The 19068-nt window shown below is 42.8% G+C and overlaps 1 protein-coding gene across 1 annotated transcript in view; it reads right to left on the bottom strand.

Moving 5' to 3' along the window:
* The window catches only part of SLC30A5 (solute carrier family 30 member 5), a 302331-nt gene that overhangs the window by 10785 nt on the left and 272478 nt on the right, over nt 1-19068 (bottom strand). Inside the window, exons 13-14 of the mRNA XM_069223076.1 lie at nt 15050-15266; nt 10255-10481 (exon numbers count right to left, since the gene is read on the bottom strand). Of these exons, the coding sequence (XP_069079177.1) occupies nt 10255-10481; nt 15050-15266 (444 nt within the window). The remainder of the gene's footprint in view (nt 1-10254; nt 10482-15049; nt 15267-19068) is intronic.

Raw genomic sequence — 19068 nt, 5'->3', positions numbered from 1 at the left:
TTTGCTTGTATCTTTTGTGTTGGATACATGCGTTGTATGATGGTGTTGAAATTTTGAATTCTTTGTGGACTTGGAGTGGCTACTCCTTTTGATGTGTCTATTATGGCTCCCAGGTATTGTTGTACCTTGCGTGGCCGAATCTTGGATTTTGTGAAATTGACGGTGAACCCTAGTTTGAAGAGGGTTTGTATGATATGATTTGTGTGATTTGAGCACTCTATTAACGAATGGGCCTTGATTAGCCAGTCGTCTAGATATGGGAACACATGTATTTGCTGCCTTCTGATGTGTGCAGCGACTACCGCTAGACATTTGGTAAAGACTCTTGGTGCGGTTGTTAATCCGAAAGGCAGTACCTTGAATTGGTAATGTATTCCTTTGAATACAAACCTTAGGTATTTCCTGTGCGATGGGTGAATTGGTATATGGAAATAAGCATCCTTGAGGTCTAAAGTTGCCATGTAGTCGTGCAGCTTTAGCAATGGCAATACTTCTTGTAGTGTGACCATGTGGAAGTGGTCTGATTTGATGAAAGTGTTGACTACTCTGAGGTCTAGGATTGGTCTCAGTGTTTTGTCCTTCTTTGGTATCAGAAAGTACAGTGAGTAAACTCCTGTGTTTATTTGTGTGTTTGGCACTAATTCGATTGCATTCTTTTGCAATAGTGCCTGCACTTCTATCTCTAGGAGATTGGAATGGTGTGTTGTTAAATTTTGTGCTTTTGGTGGTATGTTTGGAGGGAACTGTAGAAATTCTATGCAGTAACCATGTTGGATAATTGCTAGAACCCAAGTGTCTGTAGTGATTTTCTCCCATGCTCTGTAATAATGACCTATTCGTCCCCCCACTGGTGTTGTGTGGAGGGGGTGAGTGACATGTGAGTCACTGTTTAGTAGTAGGGGTTTTGGGGCTTTGGAATCTTCCTCTATTTCTAGGGAATTGCCCTCCTCTATATTGTCCCCGAAAACCTCCTCTATACTGTCCTTGGTAACTGGACGGTGTGGCTTGTGAGGTGCTGGCTTGTGTGCTTTGACCCCGAAACCCCCCTCGAAAGGGCGTTTTACGGAATGAGCTGTAATTCCCTCTGCTCTGCGGGGAGTAGAGTGCGCCCATGGCTTTGGCAGTGTCCGTATCTTTTTTGAGTTTCTCAATCGCTGTGTCCACTTCTGGACCGAACAGTTCCTTTTCATTAAAAGGCATATTGAGAACTGCTTGTTGAATCTCTGGTTTAAATCCAGACGTTCGGAGCCATGCATGCCTTCTGATAGTTACAGATGTATTAATTGTCCGTGCAGCTGTATCTGCAGCGTCCATGGAGGAGCGGATCTGGTTGTTGGAGATGGCCTGTCCCTCCTCAACCACTTGTTTTGCCCTATTTTGGAAGTCTTTGGGCAGATGTTCAATGAGATGTTGCATCTCGTCCCAGTGGGCTCTGTCATAGCGCGCAAGTAGTGCCTGGGAGTTCGCGATGCGCCACTGGTTTGCAGCTTGTGCTGCGACTCTTTTACCAGCTGCATCAAACTTGCGGCTTTCTTTATCTGGGGGTGGTGCATCTCCAGATGTGTGAGAGTTGGCCCTTTTCCTAGCTGCTCCTACAACAACAGAGTCTGGTGGCAGCTGTGTTGTGATGAAAGCCGGGTCTGTAGGAGGCGGCTTATACTTTTTTTCCACCCTTGGTGTGATTGCCCTACTTTTGACCGGGTCCTTAAATATGTCTTTTGCGTGCCGGAGCATACCAGGGAGCATAGGCAGGCTTTGGTAGGAGCTGTGGGTGGAGGAGAGTGTGTTGAACAGGAAATCATCCTCGACCTGTTCTGAGTGGAGGCTTACGTTGTGAAATTGTGCTGCTCTAGCCACCACCTGAGAGTACGCGGTGCTGTCTTCTGGTGGAGATGGTTTTGTAGGGTATGCCTCTGGGCTGTTATCTGACACTGGGGCGTCGTATAGGTCCCATGCGTCCTGGTCTTGGTCACCCTGGCTCATGGTGGTGTGAGCTGGGGAGTGTGATGGCGTTTGTGCTGGTGAAACGTTAATCACGGGCGGAGGAGAGGGTGGTGGTGTAACTCTTTTCACCACTTTTGGTTGTGGTACTTGTTCCGCCTGGAACTCCAACCTTCTCTTTCTCCTAATGGGGGGAAGGGTGCTTATTTTTCCTGTCCCCTGCTGAATGAAGATACGCTTTTGCGTATGGTCCGCATCAATTGCTTGTAGCTCTTCCTCAAACCTATGCTTCTGCATTTGGGAGGTTAGCGAGTGCTCTTCTGTATAAGAGCCTGAAGCTGGGTCTGTTGCAGTTTGTTTCGGCGTCGAAACTGTGTCTGCGTGTTTTTTCGGCTCCGAGGTGACTTTTTTCCTTTTCGGTGCCGAAACCTCTCGGCGTCGATCTGTTTCGGTGCCGCTGTCTCGGCGTCGAGCCGTGTCCACACCGGCATCTCGGTGTCGAGGCTTGTCTCCAGCACTTTCTCGGTCCCGAGAAGGCTGCGTGCCGGTGTCTCGACCGGAGTCGGACGATCTCGGCACTGTTTGGGCCTTTTTCGGTGCCGACGGTCGGTCACCGATTTTATGGGTTGAGCCATGGCCTGGTGGCAGTGGCGTCCCCTGGGCCTTGTAAATGTTTCTTTGTGTGGTTTTCGACGTCTTACTCACGGTTTGTGTATCGTCGAATCCTTCGGAGTCTGAGTCTTGGATCGAGAAGGTACCTTCCTCTTCCTGTTCCTCGAACTCCCGTTGGGCTGTCGGTGCGGACGCCATTTGAAGTCTTCTGGCTCGACGGTCTCGGAGTGTTTTTCGGGACCGGAACGCACGACAGGCCTCGCAGGTGTCTTCGCTGTGCTCAGGTGACAGGCACAGGTTGCAGACCAAGTGTTGGTCTGTGTAGGGGTATTTATTGTGGCATTTGGGGCAGAAACGGAACGGGGTCCGTTCCATCGGCGTTCCTCAGCACGCGGTCGGGCCGACCAGGCCCCGACGGAGGATCGAAAAACTACCCCGAAGGGCACCGGAGCTCTTCGATCTTCGATGCGGTGTTGAATCTAAGTACGCCGATCCCGAACGCAACAATACCGACGAAAATCTTCCGAAATTAACTATTTTTTCCGTTCCGAAACTCGGAGCGACAGGAACACGTCCGAACCCGATGGCGGAAAAAAAACAATCGAGGATGGAGTCGACGCCCATGCGCAATGGAGACAAAAGGAGGAGTCACTCGGTCCCGTGACTCGAAAGACTTCTTCGAAGAAAAACAACTTGTAACACTCCGGCCCAACACCAGATGGCGAGCTATTGCAGAACATGCGTATCTACAGCGACAGATGCCATCGAACATATAGTTTACCTCAATCCACTCAAAGAACAACAATACTCCTAAAATAGGTCATAGAGTTTAAGATCAAATAATCTGGACAACAACAAAAAAGATCAAGAGGAAACGCGTGTGATTAAGACCTTCTTCTAGCCAGGCATAAGAGAGCTATCTTTGAAACTTCAAAATATTTATTATGATTTTATAATCAAAAGCATGACCTACATTAAGTGGGAATACAAAGTTGTTTAAAATGGTGTAATACAACACACTCTTATAAGCTTAAAATAGGGGAGGGGTAAATTGGGTTGAAGGAAACATATGGTATAACATTAAAGATCTACAAACAGGATCACAGTAGATTGGTAGAATAATCATCTGTAAGTGACGACCAATATATAGCATTAATGCCTAGCCTTTCTAGTGCATCAGTGAACAGGAGCCGCATGCCGGGTAGTCATTGTTCAAGCCCAGACACCACGTCAATATCATGTGGATCTGATTAGGACCGTTCCTTGTCTGTGACAGGGTTTAAATCCAATAATTGATATTGAAAAGCTTCGAAATGTAATCAGTAATCATCGATGGAGCTTCAATGAGTCATGGAAAATATGAAATGGCACCAGCATGCTGGGTGGTTCTTGATATACTCAACCACTTCACATCTAGAGAATGGAATTGTCGCTGAAGCCATATGGTGCCACCTGGTGACGCTGGAGGGCTTTTGCTGGGGAAAAGCTTCCGGACCAGTCTGGAGGGTTAGTTATTTATAAGGTGAGTTATCTGAGGGAAGATGTATACATCAGAAACTGTGAAACATACCTCTTAGTGGAGTTGGGGGCCATTAGAAGCAAGAAGGAACTGGCAGCTGAATATTTAGGCTTTATGGGTATCAAACGAGCCTAGTACTTCTGGGCTTCATTATTGTCCTATAAACAGAACGAAGGGGATCTGTAACCACTAATCTAGCAGCAGAACTTGAAGAGTGCTAACCTAATGATCTAGAGGAGCCCCATTTTGCAGCAAAGGAGGAAAACAACTTAAAATAGCGCTGTCTGGCCTACTGCAAGATTGCTTGCAAGGCTATAGTGCACTAATGCAAGTGTCTCAAATCTGAGATTCAAGGTTAAAATAATCAGGATCACAAAAAATGACTCTGAATCAGGCCTACTGCAGGGCAGAACAAATGTCAGCAGTATTACGTTGGCTCACTGGAGAGCATTCTTTGTTTATAGCAGGATATACGGGAAGCAAGGATACAAACAGTTATTACTGTTAACTCTGCAGAAGGTTGGTAGAAGAAAGGAAAACAGACAAATGTTGTTGCAGTTAACAGTCAGACTTGTTTTGAGCTTAATTATGCAACTGTTATCAAAGTCAGTATGCTCCTATAAAGCTTTGCTGATAATGCTTAGAACATTTAGGACGGATTCCAGACACCGTGTTAACCTAATTCAATGGTTGTTAACTGTAATATTTCTCACACCTGTCATATGTGTGCCACAGAAGAGATCAGTCCTTATGAATGCAAAAACAATGGTTAGCTGATACCTTAATTAAATTCCTTCTAATTTTACATGAATAAACCCGGGCACCATCTAAAAAAAATGTTTAAGGGAAACACTGACAAAATGTGAACAGAGGGCAGAATAGGCATTCATGCAATTCCAGGGCAGAAAAGGAACACCATTTGATTCTGTATAGTCCTGAGGGGAGTGTTAAATGGCATTCAAGCTTAGAAATGTTCTTTACTAGATTAGGTACATATGGGTCACATAGATAGGGTGTGTTCCGTACCTCATGCTTAGGGGTATAAAAGAGTGAGAGCAACACCTATGGAAAAGCAATCATTTATAACATAGAACATGGTTACCTCCGGCATTTTAGGAATAGGAAGCAATGAGATTCTTAAGGGACTCAATGACAGGCCCTCTTGATTCAACACTATTGTCATCTGAAATTGTAGAGTTCTGAATGCAATATTAACTGTTGTGACTTTTAGGTCCATCCATCAAGTTAAAGGTTTTGAGCAGATGAGGAGTTTTGCAAATCGCATCCATCAGAAAGCCATTAAACTGGGGCATCATTGAAGGGTACGCATGTTCATGCTAAATGAGAAAGATGCCAGACGCCATCAAGCCCAAAAGATGCAGAACTGTTGCGGCTGTCTTATGGGGTTGCCCTCTGAATTTGCAAATCATCAAATAAGCTGATATGTAATCTTATAGTACTTATGGCTGGTTATGCAGGTAGGGAGAAAAACACAATTTCCGCTTGTTGATGCAAAAGCCTAATTTGTGCAAAAGCGTAGCTGTGTCTAAAATGATCTTCTTGCAGACATATAGTGCTTTTAGCAATCAATCGTCCATCTAAGGATGAATAAAGTGACTTTGGTGATAGAGGTGGGCCACCACCACTGTCAAACGTTTCATAAACATTCTTGGTACACAGCATAACCAAATGGTAGGACTTGAAACTCATAGTGTTAGTTTTGGGATTGCCCTGTTTTATCTTGAAATTGTTAAGCATCCCAACGATCCAAGGATATTATCCAGTTCCAGTCAAACAGAACCTAGTGGAGAGTTAACATCTTCAACATTTCCGTATTGATCTTTTTGTCAAATCCAGGCCTGAATGAAGCTCAACTCCTTTTCTTTAGGATACTGAAATTACAGGGTAATGAGTCTTGTCCAATGTCTCTTACGGTAAGAGACTCAATTGCCTCTTTCTGCAAGAAAACGATTTTCTCTTCCATCAAGATTTTTGTGTGATGGACGGGAGAAAAAGGGTTGGGCAGGGGGATGTGGCAGAAATGGCAAGGAGTACTTGTCTCTTAGATGCTACCTAATGGTCTAAAGCTATCTCCATCCACGTCAGAAGAAATGCTACCACCCTATCCTCGACTGGGGAGTTGCCTTTAAGTAAGGCAGAGGATTATAGTGGATTTGCGGTCATCGAAGCACAAGAGGATGAAACCGCCTGCTACCTACAGTCACCACCTGTAACGCAGAAGAGGTGAAAAGTCTGCAGCTCCAGAGGTTACACAAGGGTCTGACGCATTCTCAGTAACAAATAGCTTCAGCCACCATGCCTGCAATAATGTTGGTGGAACTTGCTGGATGGCAAAGTTAGAGAATGAGCCATTGCCCTAAAGTGTGTCAACAGGAGATTTTTCCCAGAAAGCCACGGGGTGTCAAATGGTGTGTTTATATGATGAGCGTGCACATCACAGGAGACTCCAGTAGTTCACATGCTTTCATGCCCTCTTAATAAGACGAAAGTGTATATGGACCTGGCAACAGCAACAACCGGATAGCCTGCTTTGAACAAGAAAGCTTACAAGTAACCAAATCCACAATTTCCCTCAGTGCATGAGTGTTACAAGACATTAACCATGCTGTTAGATGCTAGTAAAGGTAAGCATCCCAAAGTGAACATATTTTTGTCCATTTCATCTATTCATTTTGATTACCCGTCTAGGGGGATTGATGGGATGGAATTCTGTTTCTTCCTAAAAGAATGTGCCTAAGCTACAAACGTTCTTGGCAGGCTAGGCAGAAAGGGAAGATGGATCAGTAGGTACCAAATGAGGCTTACTCTAATAATCTTTTAAGTGCTCTTCGTTAAAAGGCAAAGTGAAACCAAAACCCAAGACCAGAAACGGCAAAAAATGACAAACTCTGTAAGACAACAGTCAATAACAGTTGGGGCATCAGATCCACGTACACAAAGGTCTAGAAAGAAAAAATGGTTTCACCAGTGGAGGAGGCTATTTATGCACACACTCGTATAATTTCCAGTGCTTGCTCAATTCTGAGAGGCACCACCTAGCACCAGTGATTTGCTGTTAACGGGAAACAATCCAGCTTCGGCTTTTTGAGGGTTCAGGTAAGAAATCTGAGGGGGAAACTAATTATTTTTTATCATCTTTTTGGTCTTTAATAGCATGCCATTGTATCCCAAATTATTACCATTCTGACGTCTGATCTGATAGTTGTATTTGATGAATTAGGGGTTCTAATTATTTTGTGTTTATTGCGGTTTTTATAGTTTTGAGGGACACCCTATTATGAGTTCACAGGTCTGGAAAAACTCCGTGGAGGGGAATGAAACCGACTCTTTATGACTGTTTCATGTAGTTTTCTATAAGCATGTATTTTGCACGTATATTGCAGAGGTGTGGAATTCCTATAGCCCGACGCCCAGGACTTTTTGTGAGAGGACAGAGACAGCAAGATTTCAGGTTTACTATGTCCTTGGGATAAGTAGGGTGAATCCCCTGCAGCACAAACCCTTTGGCTGCCAGTTTAATAGTACCACATTATGGAGCACAGAAGGGAATTGTCTGCAGTTAAGGTAATGTTTGTGTCTACATGTTAATGCTGTTTGAACTTGTATTTGTGGTTCATTAATGCAAAGCCTTTATTATTAGGGTGAGCGCTGTAAATAAATGTTGTAAGCTCAGACTGCACTATTGACAGTGGTTCCAGTAGAAAAAAAAGGTGTACACACCGTAGCAAAGTTTAACAATAAGAAGCTACGTATAAAACTCCCAGAATTCTCCGATTAAATGCAGATATTTGCAGTAGCTTGAAAGCAAGAGTGATGATTCTTTGCTTTCAAAATAAAATGTTCACAAAAAAGCAACTAGGCAAAACATGTTTTGCTAAACAACTGTGAAATACTAGGTACCATTTCTTTGAAGCATCATTTAGTAAAATGTATTGATGCATGCTAGTATTTCCAAATATATTCATAATGGAAAATTAGTGTACCCAGTTTCAACAAGATTATGGGAAACATAAAAATAAACAAGCATTGACACAGCCAATAATTCTGACATTGGTAGTCAGTTTTTTGATTTTGTCAACGCATCTTGTTTTAACATGCCTTACTCTATTGTTGTGGGAGCGGCCAAGCCCTCACCACTGTAACAAACATTGGGAAAAAAGCAAAAATATTTTTGGTCTCAAAACATACACACCTACACAGTTGTTCCTGGCGCTGAACAAAATTACTTTGAATGCCGATGTGCTCCTTGTGAACGAGAAGATTGCTATCACTCACAGTGAAACCAGCCGATAGATGAAGAGAGAAATATAGAATTGTAATAAAAATAAAAGGCCTTAGTTAACACCACACCTAATTAGGGGCCCAATTCTAAAAGAAAGTCTCAAAAGTGCACCCATGGTACATGTGTTTGCATTAGTGAAGATTAACGTATTTCCTGAACTCACAGAAATTTACAGCAGTAGACCAGAAAAGCATACTACTAGAAAGTATTTATGGACTGTATTTTAGCACAAGCAAATATGCATATGTATATTTACTTACCTGTTGAGCGCATTCAAGTTCACCTTCCCTTTAACCACTTATTTTTCCCAGTCATGGAAGAAGCTTTACTTCTGCCCTTGTCAGAAGTAAATTTCCAAACATGCAAGTTAGCAGCTTTGCAAGGACTCAAAAGGGCAGTCAAACCTTTGAACTACTGCTTACTGCTACCTCCATCCCCAGAATGAAGATATGCAGAAAGGTGGCAAAATAAGGAAATTGCTGTTATTTAAGCCTTACTATAGTATTAGAGCTGGCATATTCTGAGATGCTATTGTCAGAGTTCTTACATAATTAGATTTCTGCCATAATTTGCTGCTGTGTTACATGGCACCCAAAGGAAGTAAATTGTTGTACAGGGTAATAAGATTTATTAAGCATCCTGCCCCATGGGCAAGTAGATATTTTATTAAATTCCACACCCCTGATATTGGATTTCTTGTCATTTTGTCATGAGTCTTTTTATTATATGATCTGCCTTTGTTATGGACGTCAGTCATATGGCATCTTGTTTTTGTCTTGATTGTGTTGACACCTTTTACTTCTTCCTCATTTTTATATTTCGTATTGGATATATAAACTATGTTTTAAACTCTTACCCTTCTATATATTTTCCTTAACTTTAATAAATTGTCATTTGGTGTGTTGTATGACTATGCTCTCCTAGCCTTTGCTAGAAGAATACTTCTTTTGTAGTTAATTTACACCCAGGCCCCTCGGGGATTATAAGGCTGCCCTATTAAATTGAACATTGCTTACTACAGAATCACATAATTTACAATATATTTTAGCTGACATTAAAGGTGCTGTCAACTGTAACATCTGACATGCCTATTCAGTCACTGTTTTCCCACACAGGCCTCCTGAGCATTTCAAAATTAAATCAAGCCACATCTCAGCTGGGGTGGCATACAGGTAATGGGATAGTCTGCCAAGAAACAGGTTGAAAGGTGGCTGCTTGAAACAAAGCTGTCCTAACCCATTCCTTACCAACCATGGACTCTACTTGTATCCTTCCACACTGCTTCAAAGACTCATGCCTGGCCACTGTAACAGCATGGTGCTAAAAAGCATTTTTGTTTACACGGGTGATATAATAACCATCCTAATCTAAATAATCCTAATTTAGGGAAACTGATAACTCATTTGAGCAACACTTTGCTGTGACAAGTAGTAGTATTGGAGAAACTATGACTTTAGAACACACACAGTCTCACTGGACATCACCCCATTCTAAAAGATCAAGAGAACTAGTCTGTGCTATTCTAATTGTTTACAAAGTTTCAATCAAGATGGGATTCAGTTGTCTCACGTGTTCAACCTAAGCATTGAGGTGACATACAAGTGCTCCCCGAGAATTAATACAATTAGGATTTTCAGGGTACAAGTGGGTGAGGATTGGAGCAGCTAGTTATTTGATCAGAGTACAGGGCCCATACGGTAGGAACATCTTCAGAAGATGTTAGCTTAGACTACAGACATCACAGAGCAGAAATGTTACAGGTGAGGATAAGTGACACAGTTTACTTAGTTCTGACTGTGGGAGACTAATAAAACACACTCGTTCTCCTTGGTCTCCATGTATGCACATTCATGATTATTAAAATGATTGAGAGACTAACCTTTTCTAGCGCCACACGTAGTTCTCTCTCGTTCTCCAATGGTACACGGAGCAGAAGAACTTGACAAGAGTCTTTGAGGAGTGGGATAACACTGAGAAATATTAACACTGCAATAAACAGTGAGCACAGGGGATCTGCAATCAACCATCCAAATTGTTGAATGAGGATTGTAGATATTATCACGCCAACACTACCAAGTGTGTCTGCCAACACATGCAGAAACACCCCTGCAACAAAACACATTGACAGCATTAAGATACAAACATCCAACTTCTCCATCAAATCTACTGCTTGCTCTAAACTGTACTAGCAACACTGAAAGATAGCATTCAGATTACAAAAGTAAAACACTGCTATAATTTAAGAATGCTTACTCTAATCCTAACCACATTTGCTGAACTAGAGGACACTAACTAAATTGCCATTTGCACATTTTATACAATGACTATCTCCTACATGGATTATCTGATGGCTATTCTCAAGTACATGTTAAATCATGAAAGTAGGTAGGGACTCCGTCAAGAAAATCTTATTTGTGCAAGATTAAAAAACGTTACGGACCTTTGGTTGTGTCTCCTGTGGATAATACAGTTTGCAATAGATTTCTCACCCTGTCAATATCCTCCAGATGCCTAACTGAACTGAGAATCTGTTTCTACCATCAACAGCTCTCCAGCGCAGCCCGTGCCACTGTGTGGGCATTTGCAGCTTTCTGTTGCCAGTATGTGAAGACATCAGATTATATATGGCAGCGCCTACAGCACTGGCATCCGTTATTTGTGTTTTTTCTTTTCACAACCAAACTGAAAATGCGTAATAACGGTGGTCATATCACTGCATACCTTGGGATACTTTATGAATCAGAACCAACTCACCAGGGACGGAGGGCGAGTGGTATGGAGCGTGAGGGAAGATACAGTATCTGCCAGAACTATTGCTACTGAAGCCAAGTATTTTTTCCTTCTGATGAATACTTCTTCCTGCAGTTTACTCATCTTTGTGAATGAGTCCCAAAGAAATATAACCCCCAGTAGAAGGCAGGATTGAGTAATGCAAATTAACCAAGAAGACATGCAACTCAGCCCAGGGGAAATATGCTTCACAAAGGTGTGTGAAGTAATGCCTGGTAAAGGAATGGGAAGATTATCCATTGTCCACCTGGCAAACATTAGCCTCCGGGTTGCCCCTGATAAGGGTAGTAGAAGCTGCTCATGGAATGTGCACAAATACCAACTAGAGGGTCTTCCTTGGCCAAGGTGCCATTTATCTTTATGTAAAAGGTGATCAATGGAGAAATTGTGAGCTTTGTCACTACTTTGCTTTTCTTGGCTTCGTTTAAAATCCACAAAGAGCTGATTGTCCTCGATGTCCTGCCGTATGCGGTCAAATTAATAATACACAGCACATACCTGGGATCTAGACTATGTAATCTCTTCTCATTGTTAGTAGGGCAAGACGGAGGGAAGGTGTCCTGAAGAGTGATACACTGGCCCATGTGGAAGGGAGATACAATCTTCTGCAGAAACATTGGGTAGATATGAAGAATCAGCTTTTCTGGGTAAAAACATGGAGTGGTGGCTGGACCAACAAGGGTTGCAATTCGCCAACCCTACAAGCTGAGATGATTACCATAAAAAATACTGTCTTCAGAGTAAGTAGCTAAATTGAACTACTGTGCATCGGTTTGAATGGTGATGCCATAAGAAAGGTTAACATAATATTTTATTTGAATCCCACTGCAGAAAAATAAAGGGCTAGAGAGTAAACCAGTATAGCAGACCTTTCAGAATCAGCCGCACTAAAGGCAACAGAAACAAAAAGGGTTTAGAAGATGCACGAAGGAGGACAAAGCAATCAAGGCTTTCTGAGCAAGTAAAAGTGCAAAGTGCTCAACATCAGAAAAGACGAGAACTTAGTGGCTTAAGCCCTCAGTCTAGCAAGAACAAATAAATCTGCATCAGCGGTGCACATACACAGACTTGGTAACAGGTTACTGGCAAGTCAGGTTATCTTCTGCAACTTCCAATGGCAAGCAGAAGGTTGGGGATTAGGGTGTATGAGCCAACCATCCTACTGTGAAAACAGATATAGTCTGTGCGACAGGAAGAGGGGCCACTGCTGGGTTCCAACAGACTGGCAATCAAAATTCCTCATTTTCTACTTGGGATCATAATAATCGGTTGTAAGTGATCTTCTTGCACCTTTTGCACAACCTACAAAAGGAGTTTGATACAGTCCAGTTGGATTGCCTGTGGACAGTATGGAACATATGGCCCTAAGTGAGTGGTGGATTACATGGGTCACCCTATTCTATGTGTCGGTGAGCACAAGAGTATGAATGGGCTGATGCATATCTGAGCTATTTGTGGTTCTCAGGAAGACGCGACGGGGCTGCCCCCTGTCGCTGATGCTATTCGGACTGTTCAGAACAGAGGGCCTAGGAAGAGGCATCCCTCTAAATGATGATGAGCACACTATCCCCCTCATACAAATGACATCCTTTTGTTCTTAGATGATGCTGGGAAGGGTGTTGAGTGTAAAGCTGCTCGTAATCGTGGGCAGAATCTCTGGTCTGTCCACCAACTGGTCCAAAACCTGTGGATTTCTGATATCCCCAGACCGGCGGCATGTTCTGCATGCAAATATCATGGGTAGGCATCTCTTGGGAGCAGCACACCTTCCACAACTTGGGAGTGAATATATATCACAAGTTTGAGTATGTGTGGAAAGGGAACCTGGGAGAAACACTGCTCCGAAAGGCAGTGTCGAAATTTGGCACTTACTTAAACTGACCATAAAAGCCCAAATGGTGATGCTCCTGCGACTCATTTTGCGAACCTCCTGATATGGTTACCTCAATCCTGGTTCACACACATTACTGAGGGAGCTGGAATGGGATGCGGTTAGCCAGACGTTACCCTTGACTGTACTTTGGCGCCTGCTGCAGGAGGGCAGACTATGAGCCCCAGACTTCGGACTGTAATATCTTGCAGCATAATTGGGGTGGTTGGCTAGATGGCTTGATGGCCACGGGAGAGCAGAAATGGGAAACATAGGAGAGGAGAAACAAGAAGGTGCATTGGTCGCTCTACTACTGAGCTTTTCAAATGAGAGCTTGTAAACACCTAGAACTTCTCAGGATAGCACTGCAATGCTGGAAGAGGGTAGTAAGAATACAATCCAATACAATACAATGTATAGAGCGCACCATTGCCTCCAAGAAAGCAGGGAACCTGGTGCCCCAAATTACGTGCCTGCGCTTCCTTTGGTGGGCTCCCCTAGCACCAGGGGTGGTTATCTCTTGGCCCAGCGAATGCAGATGTGGACGGAAGTGGGCATCCACACAGTGGGGGACTGTTATGAGGACGGGAAATTGTGAATTTAAAAACAGTTGACACAGACAGTTTGCTGTAGTCCCAGTTCTTGGTCAATGCCGCTCTGCGGAGGTCTCGGGGAGCCTTATGGAGAAAGCCACACTGAACCACCAATGCACAAAACACTCCAAGTCTTGCTCACCTTCGGTGGTGGGTGTAAGTTGATATAATGGCTTTACAACCCTCTAGTCTTGGACATGGAACACACTGAGGAGGCAGGGAACCTATCTGGTTGATGGAATATGGAGAGAGCTAAGGGATAAGGAATGAGCTGCTGTGCTGGAGCACCTGTACAAGGTGTCCAACAACTCCAGGTTTAAATATGCACAGTTCAATTTCCTGCACACCACCAACATCACATCACACAGACTGAACGTCACGGCTGGGACTGACTTCAAGAAGTGTCCTAGGTGTGCACTGTTTGATGCAGATTTTATGAATTTGATATAGACCTGTCTGACAAAGCAATCCTTTGGTAAGCGATTACTGCTGACAAGAGATGACAGTGGCCAGGACAGACCTCTACACTTTGGAAGCATGTTTGTGGGGCATATACACATGCACTGAGGCACGGAGAGTGAGCACTAGATTCCTGGATTCAGCCCTGGCACTTGCTCGACATGCCATAGCGAAGCACCGAGGTCCCTGGAGAGACCGCTCCAGTGCCATTGCAGGGCAGAAGTTGGAAAATGGGCACCGACGGAAGGCACGGCACTAAAAGCGGAGGAAAGGCAGGGGTTACATAAACATCCAATCATGGACATCTAGACAGACTTGGTGACCTCATTCCCTGCCTCCCTGTATAAACAGGATTGTATAACCATTGGGTACCTTTTTTTGCCATTGGTTAGGACACAGTGTAATATGGAAGAAATGCGATTGCGTGACAAATGGTGACATGACCCTAACATTAGGACACCTACAACATTAAGAGTACAGAAATGGTGAGCCGTGCCTCCATTCAGTTAGCACCATACACATACTAGCTGCAGAGGAGACCTAGAAAGCATTTTTACCTTTTCTTTTTTTCTGTTATATGTTTGCACATATTCAACTTGGTACTAGTTCCCCTTATCCTAAAAGTATATGCATGAATGGTCGGAACAACTCTCACACCAGACTGCACAACATCGTACCACAGTGTATATGTTAATACATGTGCATATGTCAGGGAAGATACTCTATGCAAGTGATGTGCAGATGAACTAAACCGTTGATACTGATTGAAATATACTGATATAAGGACAATGTTAAAAATCAATAAAAAAACATGTTTTAAACAAATAAAATAAAAGGGACCAGCACAGAGTAGTTTGTTCTCGCAGGTACAATACAGACCATGCTGAGAAAAGCTCACTCAATCAAACAGCTCTTCTCCTCTTCCTATTTGCCAAAAGGAATGTAAAACTAGAAAGACTTACCTCTCATGTTTGCATTCATGCCTCCTCCTGTGGATCCGTGCGAATGTCCATGATGACTGTGCCCATGGTCACTGTGGGAATGACCGTGGCTGTGCCCATGATGTGAATGGCCATGATCATGAGAATTGCAATTTCCTCGAGAAGGCCCATGAGAGTGGGCATGGCTAAAGGCACAGATACCAACAAGGTTTACTATCAGCCCTCCAACAGACACTGGCTGTCAAATAGAGAAAATAACGTTTTTAAATGTAGCACCGAGAAACATTTAAGAAGTCTCCAGTGTAACATACCTCAATGCAAATTTGTCCTAAGTAATGTTTAACGTTTACTTGTGGTGATTGCACTCCACTGTACCAGATGAAACTCAAGAGAAATGCAACTGAACACTCACATTAAATTCATCTTATTTATTTATTTTTGTTCAAAAAGTTTCCATACATTGTTGATAAGCAACATGCAATCGTATCTGCTTTCTCTTTTCAAGAGGTCCAAGATGGCTAGTTGCCTGTTTAGGATAGTTTATGTCATAGTTACGGCACACAAACACTTATGGGGCAGTTATGGGTGCAGAATGTTCCTGAGTTTGGGTTTAAAGGAAACAAGGCACCTCAGGTTGGAAAATTATTATCAGAGGGACAATAGCAGACATGTCAACTACCTAATTAACAGAATATTATAAACTTCTCATTCCATTTTTATTTTTATAAACACAATCATTCAAAAAATCTGACGTCATATGATATTCCAAAACAAAGGTGTGATGTGGCCAAAAGATACTCAGGAAACGATAAAAAGGTTCATCAGAGTTACTTTTTTAAACATACAGGGGGCTAACCAAGTTTCTTTCTGGGAGTAAAGAAAAAAGTTACTTGCCTGTGTCAGAGTGTGCAATTATTTTAAAAAGCTACTGGTACAAAGGACAAAAATGTACAGAAATCTACTTATCCGACAAATAAATCTACTGGCCCTACTTATTCCCTAAATCAGTTAAATGAAAAGGGTAAATGTGATTTTAGACCAGGCACACTACAGCATTTTAGACACCTCAGTGCTAGATTTATTGAAGTTTCCATGTGGAAGATCAGTGTCAATGAAGAGGGTAAATTTAGGAATCCGAAATTACAAACATATGTAGTGTACATTTTACTGGTAAGCTGATATTTTTTACATGGCATACATTTGTTGCAAAAGGTGTTTGCAAAGAATACAAAATGTAGTTATAGACAAAGCCTAGAACTAAGCTAGTATCTACAAAACATCTGAGATCCAGACAGAAGGAGGTGGCTAGCAATGTTTTTTGTGTGTATGTCTGGAGGGCGGTGCCCTGCGCAGGGAAGCATGATATTATTAGCTCTTTTAGGAAGGAGAGTTGCGGAACTCCTTTTTCCATAAGAGATGGTTTTTGCAGGTTACATCCCCACTTAGATTGAAGCACCATCTCTCAAAGTGTGGAAGATTTGTTATGTTATGCTAATTTGCAAGGCGCTGTAATCACCCGTGAGGCACTTAGGTAGGTGTGAAAGTGTGTGGTCCCTGCAGCTTTACTTCAGATAGCTAATATAGAACTGCTACAAGGACAGTTTATATACTGAATTGCTCATCTAACATAACTAACCTCATGTCAGTGGATGGTACTGAGGCAAAGGAAGTAAAATGTATTCTCTTTTACCTACTGTTAGCTGCTAAAGTAGAAGCTGCAGGAACTTGTGTCTGTGAAAGTAAGTTGGTACATGTATGCTGTGGCAGTGATTGAAACCTGATTGTTACCTTTGGATGGTGGTATACTTAGGGTTCTGCAGCAAACCTAAGACAGAAATTATACCTCAGGGAGAGCTATCGTGTTAGACTTTAGGGACAACTCGATTGCTTTCAGTAGGCCAGTTACAGAAGTGGTCAGCACTTACTGCAACAGTCGGTCTCTAATCAGGGCTGTCAGTCCTGAGAAAACACTTAAAAGTCAGGCTACACTTGATAAAAATATTGCCGGACATAAATAATGTGTCCGAAATATTGTTCAAAAAAATATCCAGAGTAGAAGCTTGTTTATTTTGTTGCTTCTTTATAAGAAGGCTGTGGAACCCCTACTTCAGATAGAAGCTGTAGATGTTCGTCCATCGAAATAGTTTATTCTAGCATGATCTGCTTGTAAAGGAGTCACACAAAGAATGTTTGCACACTGTGATCTGGAAACAAACGCTATATGTTTAGCATATAGGGAAAACGTTCAAGGTCTGTGATCGCCAAAACTTGAGTTTCTTTGATAAAGTACATGTGGTACAAGAGTAAGCTCGGACACAAGCATGAAGGAGGTGGCTGGAAGGATAAATAGCAAAAAGACTAGGGGCTAGATGAAAAAATTAATAACCCAATCATTTTCAAAACATTCCCAATCTTCACTAGTAGTGTTGACAATACAAAGAAGTTTGTGAATTGTGTTTACTTGATGCTGTGCACTACAGATGTGCACTGGCCATTTCACAAATCTGGAAGTAGAGACATTTGGAGGCAGAAATGAGAGGGAGGTTATGGAATTGGCGAAGAAATGTTGGACAAACCAAATAAAGAGTCTCGCCATTGAGGGCTAGGAACACGACACAGGGAAAAATGGGAGGAGTTAAGATTTTAGGGCATTTACAAGTGAAGAAATAGGGGCAGAAAAGTAGATAGGATGAAAAAGACAGAATTTAAAGTAAATAGAGTGACCTAGATGTTAATATGAAGTGGTTGCACTTGTGCCCAATCTCTAAAAACGAATAACACCTCAAGTATGTGGTTAGTGCATCAGAAACCCGGGCAGGTGTCTTCCTCAGGACAGCAGCCAGAAAACAAGCCAATAGAGCCCACACAAGAAAGGGTAGAGCATGTGCACTGAACAATGGGATGTTAAAGAGAAGCAACAGTTCATGTGTTAGTGCGCTTAACATGATCCCACTATGCCCTGACAAATGAACATGGTACACCCCTGACATCACGTGTGACTGTGGTGATGACACTTGGAGACACTAAGAGCAGCACAGAATGGGACCTAGCGAGGGGAAGAACTTACCTTCGGTAACAGGTTATCTGGCAGAGAGAGACTGTCTAACCACAGATTCCTTACCTCAAATAATTATACCTCAGGTGTCTTGAGCGATAGGTGTGTCATTTGGCTTTGTGATGGCACCACTGGAAGTGACGTGCATGGTGCCTTTAATGGTGCCACCCCAGCATACTGACAAGCTTCTTTTCACAATATTCCATGCCAAAAGTATGGAGCCATAAATAATGCTGATGCACTGGTGTGTAATACTAAGGGCCTCAGAAGGGGAACCCTAAACAGAAATCAGTTTGGAGAGCGGGGAGGATCGGTAAGAAATCTGCAGCTAGATAAGAGTCTTCACCAAGTAAGGCTTTACCAAACATAAGTCACTTTTTCATCTGACAGAGACTTCTATAGCCTCAGATTCCTTACCTTAAAATAGATACCGAAGCAATACTTCCCGGAGGTGGATCTGCGAGCAGATTAGACAAAAAAGTCCTGTAGGAGCAAACAGGCAAAATGCCCATCACCATGAACCTGACTGTCCAGACAGTGACCTTTGGTAAACATGTGCAGTGATGCATATGTTGCTGCCTGATAGATGCCCAGGACAGAGACCGCATAAACTAACACAGTGGTTGCAGCCTTGGCTCTGGTGGAATGAGTGCTTAAGCTTTCAAAGGGTTCTTTTTGGCCAGTGTGTAGCAGATTTTGATGCAGAGCATTATCTAGCGTGAAATGGCTTGTTTCTGCACATTCTTTCCCTTCTTCATTCCGACATACCCAACGAACAGCTGATCGTCCACCTGGAACTCTTTTGTATGACCAAGATAGAACAACAACAATCTTTTTGGGTCCAGGCAGTGGACGCTCTCCTCTTCTTTAGAAGGCAGAGGCACAGCAAATAATGTAGGCAAGGTGATATTCTGGCCTGCGTGAAAAGGTGTCACAACCTTCAGAAGGAAGAAGGCACAAGTACTCAGAACCAGTTTGTCTAGAT

The sequence above is a fragment of the Pleurodeles waltl genome, chromosome 1_1 (assembly GCF_031143425.1).
Source record: "Pleurodeles waltl isolate 20211129_DDA chromosome 1_1, aPleWal1.hap1.20221129, whole genome shotgun sequence".
NCBI lineage: Eukaryota > Metazoa > Chordata > Amphibia > Caudata > Salamandridae > Pleurodeles > Pleurodeles waltl.
This window is presented reverse-complemented; position numbering and strand designations above follow the sequence as displayed.